This window comes from Lingula anatina, chromosome 3, assembly GCF_051362555.1.
Source record: "Lingula anatina isolate TDL-2025a chromosome 3, LinAna3.0, whole genome shotgun sequence".
Taxonomy (NCBI): domain Eukaryota; kingdom Metazoa; phylum Brachiopoda; class Lingulata; order Lingulida; family Lingulidae; genus Lingula; species Lingula anatina.
The window spans coordinates 29061093-29072679 of NC_141769.1; the positions used below are offsets into that span (position 1 = coordinate 29061093).

Sequence of the window (11587 nt, forward strand, 5' to 3'; positions counted from 1 at the left end):
TTGAATAGGAAGTCATATACTGGCAATCTAAATGTGACCTTAAAATTGACCTTTGACCTACTTTTCACCATGAACTGAACTTTTTAAATTTTGCTTCCCTTTTATCTCCAAAACTGGCAGAGATAGGTCCATAGTTACTATTGAACTTGAAAAGGAAGTCATATACTGGCAATCTAAATGTGACCTTTAAATTGACCTTTGACCTACTTTTCACCATGAACTGAACTTTGCAAATTTTGCTTCCCTTTTATCTCCAAAACTGGCAGAGATAGGTCCATAGTTACTATTGAACTTGATTAGGAAGTCATATACTGGCAATCTAAATGTGACCTTAAAATTGACCTTTGACCTACTTTTCACTATGAACTGAACTTTGCAAATTTTGCTTCCCTTTTAACTCTAAAGTTACGCTGTATCAAAAAATACATATTGGTGGTGAAAGCAAAATGTGCAGTACGGTAATGGATAATAAATTTTGAACTCTGGAAAAATAATACATAAGGCTTGGCAAAGCAGACAACTTGTGGTCAAAAATGACATTATTTCATGAAATTTGAACACCTGGAACTTCAGAGCACCTCCCATTCCAAAAATTTTGACCAAAATGACCTTTTCTTTATTTTAATTAATTTTTTTCTGTAGGAAATTTATGGCACATTATGGTAACTCCAAAATTATAACATTTAGTCCCTTTTATCTGCAAAACTGGCAGAGATAGGTCCATAGATACTATTGAACTTGAATAGAAAGTCATATACTGGCAATCTTACTGTGACCTTGAAATTGACCTTTGACCTATTTTTCACCATGAACTGAACTTTGCAAATTTTGCTTCCCTTTTATCTCCAAAACTGGCAGAGATAGGTCCATAGTTACTATTGAACTTGAATAGGAAGTCAAATACTGGCAATCTTACTGTGACCTTGAAATTGACCTTTGACCCACTTTTTATCATGAATTGAACTTTGCAAATTTTGGTTCCCTTTTATCTCCAAAACTAGCCAGATAGGTCCATAGTTACTATTGAAATTGAATAGGAAGTCATATACTGGCAATCTAAGTGTGACCTTGAAATTGACTTTTGATCTACTTATAATCATGAACTGAACTCTGCTAATTTCTTTCTCTTTTAACTCCAAACCTGGCAGAGATAGGTCCATAGTTACTATTGAACTTGAATAGGAAGTCATATACTGGCAATTTACTGTGACCTTGAAAATGACCTTTCACCTACCTTACGATGAACTTAAATTTGATTGTACCATTTTTAGTTTCATATATTTTTTGCATATATTGAAAATTCTTGTTGATTGCATGTTTACATCTTGTCAAGCACAAGACTGGTGGCTGTGTCCCTTATTTTGTGTATGTGGGGTTCTATACGAATGCGCTTGCTCCAGCTGGTGGTACAATATTCGGAGGCGGTATCGCCTCTCTGATCCTCTAGTTCGTTTTAAGTTTCTTGTCTTTATTTTGTAATTGAGATATTATAATGGTATGATATATTTTCATGATAGCTGCCAGTCTGTTGTTCTGTTTTACTTTCAACTTCCATAAAGTGCTTTTTTTTATTAAAAAAGCAGACTAAGAAAACATCAGCAAAGCCGTATAGTCTTTGCAAAAGTTAACACACTTTGTTATATACTTCATGTTTTTGCATTTAATGTCCCATACATGCTCAGTAGATGTTTTACTTGAAATATATTGCATTAATGGGAGGAGTTGCTTTACAAAAATGCATACCAAGATTACAAATTGTATTATCAAATTATTATTCTTCCAGAAATGCACATATCTTCGTGGTACTTGACATGACTTATCAGATTGCCATTGTCCAATATAAGAGATTAAAAGGCTTAATTCAGGTTTTTCATATTTGGACTACCATTTTTGTATATTATACAACATGGCTCACAAAAATGAATATTTTATGCCAGAGGCATTGTCGTGTAGTCAAACCAACCAATTAAAATGTGTTGACATATTATATAATAAATAGTTTTTGAGAATTTAAATATTTTTTATTCATGCAATATAGATATAGACATATTTAATTAAAATATTTGTGTATCCCTTACATATGTTATAAAACTAAAGTAAAACAACATGTTCTATATCTTTTAGTTTCTGAATGTTTTTCAGGTACTGATTTAGTTTATGTATATGTTAACATATTTTTCAGAAATATAAAATCAGCAGTTGGACTGCAAACGGTATTTGTTGTCCTGCTTTTATTACATAAAGCAAGTGCAGTAGTGTCTATTTAGTGTTTACTCTATAATTGGTCAGAACTTGGCAGTATTTTTTATATTTTTTTGTCGGTGAACTATTTTTATTATCCTTTTTATACATTTTCATAATTCTGAAAGAGTAGTATTAAACCCCTGCAAAGATGTTAACATTAACTTGTATGTTGAATTATGTTATAGGGCAACATTTAAGGTATACAGTGAGCATTAGACTTTGGAGACCTGATTAGAAACAAACTCTGATCACTTGTTGCAGAAAATTTATGTTGATAATTTTTGAGTTTTTAATTACATAATTTACTACTCATTTATTCGTAAATGAGCAAGACAGCGCAATCGCCATTTCAGAACTAGTGATGGGGGTATAACCTGGCGAATTTTTTAAAACTAATTTTGAAAAAAATAGATTGAGTATCATCTCCAGGGGCTTGGATTGAGTGCACATCAGGGTTGTAAAGAGAATTTGTAAAATATCTTTAAAAATTTTATTTTATTTTTCATTTATTATTTTTATTAACAATATTATGATAACTTTTTTATCATAATATAAACAAAGGTCAATTGCTCATTGTGTATCATGATGTGTTCTTTACAGTAATTAAATCATCATAAAACATTTGATCTGTCTCTAATAGATTAGCCTTAACTTTTGGCGCTATTTTAATCTGCAACCAAGCAGGTCTGACTTTAGGTAAGTCATAGATGTCATCTTCTAGAAGCTATTTCTGCCCCAGGTTTTATAATATAGGTTCAGATGTTCCATTGTTGTGTTTGTATAGCCAGTGCTTCCATCTAGGACGATGTTTTTTTTTTTTTCTTTTTTTTCAATTAAAGGATGAAGCTTTAAAGGAAATGTTCAAATAATTTAATGTAAGTAAAATAAAAAAAAACTGAAATTGTTGATGATAGTAATTGAGAATGAGGAGAGAGGAACAGTGCAATGTAATCTCCAGACCATGTTATTGTCAGGAAAGAAATGTTATTCCATTTCATTATTGAAGGATAGGACAAATCAGATTTCTTCCCCCCAAAGAAGTTGCAAGGCACATTGTTACTTGTTTATATGAATGAAATTGTTAAAAATTTAATTGTTTTTAAAATGGGATAAAAGGGATGTGTCAGAAATTAATGAAAATAATTGGTTTTGAAATAAATGTTACTCCAGTGCTTTCGTTGATGATTGATATTAAATGGAACATTGCGGCAGCTAGTATTTGTCAGATTGTTCTGATATTGCTCAACTGTGTGAAATTGCACGTCTCAAGTTTCAGGGCTTTGCTGTCTTAAGTCCTGATACCTGTGGATAATCAATGATTGGTTTTATACGTTGTTTTACAACAAGGAGTACGATGAAACTTTATATGTTGCAGAAACTTGGTGTAATACTGAGAAAAACATAAGTGTTAAATGTTTCAAATTTGAAAATTTCAGTGAATGTTTAATGTTTATGAAGTTTCAGAGGTAGTTGATTGTAATTGTATATCTAGGGTTAGATTGTATTTCTTGTGTTAAAATGAAATATATTTATTTCGTTGAGATAAATTGTTCGATTCCTTATTACAAGCAGGGGACTCGGGGTAATTAATTTGTATTTTTGGAGTCTGATATGTTATATTGTAGAAATTAACCCTTTTCCCCATGTACAGTGAAATCTTAAGCAAAATGAAAATAAATGGTCATATTTTAAAAGATTTCAGAGAGGAAGAAAATATATTGTTCTGTTGTTTGATGCAGACAACATATGCACGGAGGGGTTGGGGGGGCAAGATTATGCCTCATCGATTTGATAAAGGCAAAAGCTTCCATTTGCCTAAAACGGGTAAACACATGACAAGTTATCTGGATGTTACTACCTTGTTATCAAGGAAACCGTCTCATTTAGGATGATTACATGTAATAGACAAGAAGGCACCATGTAAATGGAATCGATAGATCTATGTTTGCCTTTGGAAGCAAAAACAAATTCTACATCTAGTGTGTCAAAAGGTGCCTCAATTATCCTATTCCCTTGTGTTTGAAATAGGGAAACAACAGGACTACATTATAATCTTATTACTTATTTATATATATGTGTACAAGGACCAAGGGAGATAGAATTCCTCATATGTGAGATACTGTGCTGGCTGTGACATTATTGGACACTTGATTGATGTACCTGTCTATCTGACTAGCTGCGATAGATACAACATTCAGTTTGATTTACGATCTCAAATTCTCTTGCTGATCTTTCGCCAACTGTTTTTTCCTAAAGTCTGCAGTTTAATTCTTTGACATCTCCTCAGCGTTGGACCGAACGCGTAACTGCCCATTTGTTGATAGGCAATTTTAAGATACTAGTATAATATAGTATAAAGATGTCGGGACACGGAAAACATCTCGATCATCAAAATCCGAGGCTGCTAGAAGAGGAAGAAAAGGCTGCAGTCACGATCAATGTCTCCGGAAAGAAATTCACCACGTTTTGGACGACGCTTGCCAAACGGCCTGAATCCAGATTGGGGAAATTAGCTGAGGACAGGGGGTATATACAGGACAGGGGAGAGAAGCTTTTCTTTGATCGCGATCCAGCTTATTTCGGCCCAATTTTGAACTTCTACAGAACAGATATATTACACTTTCCCCATTTTCTGTGCGTGCCTATAATTCGTCTGGAACTTCAATTCTGGGAAATTGGAGAAGAAAACATGGCGCCTTGCTGTAAAGAAATTGTTCAGACTTTTTACAAAGAACAAAAAGAAAAGAAATTATTGGAGAAAGAGTTCAGTCAATTTTCACCGGTCATTTATAACCATAAAGAAGGGACGTGTGATTCATACAGATATCGACTATGGGTGTTCCTAAATATTCCGTCATCATCGCGTGGAGCTAAGGTAAATATGTTGGTAGGCATTTTACATTGAGAGTTTACCATTGGGTATTTTCTTTACCCGTGAAAGCCACTTTTTGTTTCCTGAGATGCATGAAACGCTCATATTATTTATCGTGATCCGTGAAGTACTGAGTACCCCATCCCCATTTTGTTTCCCGTGAACTGTGCTCACTACCCCCCCCCCCGCCCCCAATGGGGCACCATTTATAGTTATGCTGCTAAGTTAATCTAAAGATAACATGGTAACCCCTTTCGCAGAAAGAAAGAAGGCCATGCTGTTGTTTAACAATATGTGTATCGATTTCCATTAACGTGACTAGAATCACGTATTTCAGGGGAGAAGTTATTTTCACATTTAGAATATACATAAAACTTGCACATTTCTCTAATCTGTACGTGTGTGCAATATCTTTTCTGGCGTGGGTACATTGTAATTGTAATATATAAAAGGTACATCTTACCAGTATATTAAAACAATACAGATCAGATAAAGGAAAAGGTTATTTCTTCCGTGAGGCAAAACTCCAAGAAGCAATTAATTATTTTATAGCATATTAGGCATTAATTCTTAATCAATTTTCTCTGTAGGCTTGGATGGTCATGTACATAGCGCTGTTGTGGATATCATTTTCATTACTTGCAATGAACAGTACCCCAGAATTTCGCTCTTCAAATGGAGTAAATGCGTCAGCACTTCCACACATTTTCAACGAAAAGTTAATCATGCTTTTGACGACCGACGACAATCCGATTATAAAGGTTTGCGACATTGTTTTAAACGTTTTCTTTACATTGGAAATTCTGGTGCAATTATTTACAGCGCCCAGTTTGTGCAAAACATTGAAACAATTTCTGTCAGTAATAGAGGTTTCGTGGTTAGTGATCACGTGGACTACGGACATTGCTTTTACAGCAAAGGATTATCTAGTTGAGAAAACCATAGAGGAACAAAGAGAAATCCCTGCTTTTACTACCATGAGAGTTCTTGCGTACCTCAATGTCACATTGCGTGTGCTGCGTCTCCTGCGCTTGATACCATTCAGTCGGAACCTTCAAGTAATAATTTTAACCCTCAAAGCAAGCAGCAAAGAAATCGGACTCCTTGTTACACTTCTTTTGATGGGAGCGATGATATTTGGACCTCTTATTTTCTATGCAGAAGTAAACGGTTCCGTGTCGAACATTGACAACGTACTTGTTGGCTGTTGGTGGGCCTTGGTTACCATGACAACCGTTGGCTATGGCGACAAGTATCCATCTGCGTTTGGCGGATACGTAATTGGTGTGGTGTGCGTGGTTTCAGGGATGGTTTTCACAGGCATTCCTATATCCATTATCAGCAACAATTTCAACAAATATCAGTCGTTTGCCGAGTCATTGAAAGAGAACAAAAGAGCAAACGAAAACGAGGAAAGGGTTTCTTTAACCTGATTATGTTTCGTATTGCCAAATCTGATCTCTTGAATGAGTGGTTAGAGAGTCAGTAAATTCAAAACAAAATTAGTCAAGACTATATTTCACATTAGATCTACTTGGTATATGTTTTTTTTTTTTTTTTTTTTACTACCGTAAGTTTTAAAAATAATTATAGGTTGTCTCAAAATATAACATATTTAGAAGATACACACTTACGCATTGTTACGTACTAAATAAGATTATTTCCTTGAGATTGCAAGTTGGGTGCATAACAGCACGCAATTTGTTTTCGATTGTGACAGTCTCATCTGTTGCAATATACTGTATGTTTTAGCGGAGTCATGTAGTGGATTCCTGAATAAATGAAGTCTTTGATCATTAAGCCATAGTACTCTGATAGAAAAGCCATATGTTGCTCTTGTTGGTGTGCTGAGGAAGTTATTAGACAATGTGTAAGAGGTAGGCCTATTCGACATTTTGACTTAAGGGTTTTCCAACTTTCATGATATTTGGCAATTACTTTATGCATGCAGCTTATTACTCAGTACACAGCTTGATCGAACCTTTTTATGTTTATTTTGGTGCAATGCTAATACGAATATATGAAAAGTTTGTCATAATTTTGTCTTAGGGTCGCTGCTTTTGGCTTTGGCATATACACTGCCATTAAAGATAACTTTATAGATTATTACACAATACTCCACAAATCAGAATCGTAACCCAGTGTATACCTATTTTGCTCATAGTTAACAATCAATATTATAAAAAAAACCAAGATTCTGACGATTTTTTTTTCATAAGTGCATACTTCTATTTTCCGATTTTGAATCTTTTACTTGAATGTGCCTGTTTGTGTTTGTTATACTGGCGTTCTGGAAATTACTCATATTTAATACTTTTTTCCCTTTAAAGTTTGCAATGTCAGTTTTATAGTCTTAATTAATAAACATATTAACCATCACGTAAATTCGCCCTTTCCATTTATTCACAAACGCGTTTTTTTTTCGGATCATGTTATTTATTTCAAAATAACTACTTATTTGTTTTACACATTTTATTTTTTATCTCGAACTCTTATGTCTGCTACATATGGCGTCGTTATTATGTCGATGATCAATTCAAAAGCCCAAGGTTTTGACAAAAGCAATAGGCCCATTTAAATTATTTAAACGGCTTTAAGCACGAGAGATTTCTGTTTTTCCCGAATCATATGACAACTCTTCCGGATGTCACGTCCTTGTATTGGTATTGGTAGTAATACAAATTATCTATCACTGAGAGTATTGGGTATATTTAGGATGAATAGGACAATAAAACACCAAGTGAATGATGTCGATCGGCTTTTGCCTTTGGGAGCAAGCACATTCTACAGGTAGTATATCACAGATGAAGAAACAAAAGAAGTCATTATAAATTCATCACTCCATGTGTATGAGGAGCAATGGGAAATCGTCATATGTGAAATGTAACCTTAACAACTGTGCATACAGTATGCCATTATTGAGCATCTGATTAATTTACCTCTCTGTTTGATAGGATGAGATAGATGAAACATTCAGTTTGATTTACGATCTCAAATCCATCTGCTGATCTTTTGCCCTTCAACTGTTTACCTGAGGCCTGCAGTGTAAATCTTTGACATCTTCTCAGCGTTGGTTCTAACGCGTAACTGCCCATTGGTTAATAGACAATTAAGGATATCCTGAATAATACGGTATAAGATGACGGGACATAGAAATCAAATTCTTGATCATCAAAATCCGAGGCTGCTGGAAGAGGAAAAGAAGGCTACAGTCACGATCAATGTCTCCGGACAGAAATTCACCACGTTTTGGACAACGCTTGCCAAACGGCCTGAATCCAGATTGGGGAAATTAGCTGAGGACAGGGGTTGCATTCAGGAAAGGGCAGATAAGCTTTTCTTTGATCGCGATCCAGCTTATTTCGGCCCAATTTTGAACTTCTACAGAACAGAACTATTACACTTTCCCCATTTTCTGTGCGTGCCTATAATTCGTCTGGAACTTCAATTCTGGGAAATTGGAGAAGAAAACTTGGCGCCTTGCTGCAAAGAAATTGTGCAGGGTTTTTACAAAGAGCAAAAAGAAAAGAAATTATTGGAGAAAGAGTTCAGTCAATTTTCACCGGTCATTTATAACCATAAAGAAGGGACGTGTGATTCATACAGGTATCGACTATGGGTGTTCCTAAATATTCCGTCATCATCACGTGGAGCTAAGGTAAATATGGTGATAGACATTTTACATTTAGGCCTCACTCAGAATAAGGGACTAGCTTGTCAAATATGGCCGACCCACTTGAATACTTCCCCATGGAATATCTATTCAATGTCTATTAGCGGGATTATTGGGTCGCCATATTTGACCATCGGACTAGTTAGTCCCCTATTCTGAATGGGGCCTTACACTAAAGATGGCACATCAAAGATAATATATTAATAACCTCATAAAAAGTAGGTAGGTCGTGTTAATGTCTAAAGATGTGCACCCAATTGCTATGTCCAGAACCATATTATTATTTTTGAAAGACTACGTGTTTCATACATTTGTATAGAAATTGTAAACCTTTTTTGCATTTGTCCAATACATTTTTATTATCGTTTTCAGGCGTGACTTTATTGAAATAAATAAGTTACAGTATATCGATCGTAGTATACATGAGAAACGTCTCCAAGCGACAAACCTCCAAATAGCAATTTATCATTTTATAGCATATTGTGGCATTAATTCTTTATCCATTTTCTCTTTAGGCTTGGATGGTCACGTACATAGTGCTGTTGTGGATATCATTTTCACTACTGGCAGTGAAGAGCATCCCAGAATTTCGATCTTCAAGTGCAGTAAATGCGTCGGCATTTCCAAACAATTTCAACGAAAAACAAATAATGCTTCTGACGACCGAGAAGAACCCGATTGTGAAGGCGTGTGAGGTTACTTTAAATGCTTTCTTTACCTTAGAAATTTTACTACAATTATTTACAACGCCAAATTTGTGCAAAAGATTGAAACACTTTCTGTTAGTAATAGACGTTTCTTGGCTAATTGTTACGTGGACTGCGGACATTGCCCTAACAACAAAGAGTTATGTAGTTGAAAGAATCGTTGCGGAACAAAGAGAAAATGCTGCTTATATCAGTTTGAAAGTTCTGATGAACCTATATATGATACTGTGTGTGCTTCGTCTCCTGCGCATGGTACTCTATTGTCGGAACCTTCAAGTGATACTTTTAACCCTCAAAGCAAGCAGCAGAGAAATCGGATACCTTGTTTCATTTCTTCTGATGGGGGCGATGATATTTGGACCTCTTATTTTTTATGCAGAAGTAAACGGTTCCGTCTCGAACATTGACAACGTACTTGTTGGGTGTTGGTGGGCCTTGGTTACCATGACAACCGTTGGCTATGGCGACAAGTATCCATCTGCTGCTGGCGGGTACATAGTTGGTGTTATATGCGTGGTTTCGGGAATGGTTTTCACGGGCATTCCTATATCCATTATCAGCAACAATTTCAACAAATATCAGGCATTTGCCGAGTCATTGAAAGAGATCAAAAATGGAGATGAAGACAAAGAGACGAAATCTTCAACTTGATTATGTTTTGTGTTATGACAAATCTGGTCACTTGAACTCGTGGTATAGAGCCAGCCAATTAATTCAATTTAAAATTAATTTTGGTCATACCTCTCTCTAGCTGGAATATACATGTACATGCAATATGGAATGTTTTAACTATTTCTTTTCCATATAATAACGCTTTTTTTAATATGTCAGAGACTGTCTCAGAATAGCTGTAGGAGACATTTGTACTCGTTGTTACATACCAGATGACATTGATCTTATTGGTATTTTTAGCCAGCGAAAAAAGCAGCATGTTCATAATCATAACTTCCCTTGAGGCAATTCGTTCAAATAAGTATATTTTGAAATTAAACCAAGAAATTAGGCTAAAAATAAGTTTTTGGTAGATTATCTATTTTTGCACTTCTGTAACCTCTCTCTAGCTCAATTTCATTGACTTATGAGACCAAGCAAATAAAATTGTAGCATTTCAGAAAAGTAATATACAATAATACCTTACTTACTTACTTTTAAGTAAATAGATTAATTAAAATTCATCTGGGAAACCGTCCGCAAATTTTGTATTTAATTGTCAATTTGTTGCCAGGTCATCTTATCAATCGGACGTTTTTTTCTTAACTTATTGTTTTATATTAGTGTCAAAATGTGATTTTAATTATGTAACATAAAAATACATTGCTTCGTCTTTTTGTAGGTAGCTGCAATTTTCACATATTCTAAAAGTATTTCTCTTCTGGTGGTAAATACATTAATATTTCTCAATAATGCAATATTCAATGGTGACACCAACTCAATAAATGAACTATGTAATCTCATTCTGGGCCACTTCGGCGCTTGCGTACTTCTATGATATTTTTAAACTGAAGAAATTTCAACGCCAATAGGGGTTTATTCTGAAACGATTTTTTAATTCCACGGAGTGCACTATGTAGGCTCAATATATTATACATTTTATTCATTTAATAGCTTCCTCGTTTAAAATTGTAACATTTTGATGACTGATCATTTATTGTGAACGCTATGTACTTTTCAGAGGGAAAATTCGACATCGGGTTCTTTAATTCGAGGGAAGCAAACTCTCACTACAATGGGACACCGTCTGTCACGTTACACTGGTAGGCCTGATAGTTACACTCTGCAGTTATTGATTTGCACATATTTGTTCTCACTGTCCTCGTTATTGCCAGACTGCTCACAAAAAAGCACTCTAGTACAGAGACACGCTTCCGACCTCAAAAAGCATTGTCATCAGCGGCTGCAGATCAGTCTTTGTTCATGATAAACAGGGGGAAAGGCTAGAGTTGAATGCAGGCGTCTCGGTTAATGTTTTTACTCTATTACACGTTAGAAATCGATCGTTTAAGAATGAGCTTTATATTTAATGCAATACACATATACGCCAATTTTTTTCAAAATATTTGTCATGTTAATTTCGCTTCTTTGTTCCCAAAT

The 11587-nt window shown here is 34.9% G+C and overlaps 2 protein-coding genes across 2 annotated transcripts; both read left to right on the forward strand.

The window, feature by feature from the left end:
• Window positions 1-4067: 4067 nt before the first annotated feature.
• Window positions 4068-6697, forward strand: LOC112041335 (potassium voltage-gated channel subfamily B member 1-like). The gene is made up of 2 exons (XM_024074372.2): window positions 4068-5119; window positions 5707-6697. The coding sequence occupies exons 1-2, from the start codon at window positions 4604-4606 to the stop codon at window positions 6547-6549; spliced, it is 1359 nt and encodes a 452-aa protein (XP_023930140.2). The 5' UTR covers window positions 4068-4603; the 3' UTR covers window positions 6550-6697.
• Window positions 6698-7763: 1066 nt separating this feature from the next.
• LOC147763181 (potassium voltage-gated channel protein Shaw-like) lies at window positions 7764-10825 on the forward strand. Its single transcript, XM_087009352.1, has 2 exons — window positions 7764-8774; window positions 9305-10825. Exons 1-2 carry the CDS (start codon window positions 8256-8258, stop codon window positions 10145-10147), a joined length of 1362 nt encoding a protein of 453 aa, XP_086865478.1. The 5' UTR covers window positions 7764-8255; the 3' UTR covers window positions 10148-10825.
• Window positions 10826-11587: the final 762 nt, after the last annotated feature.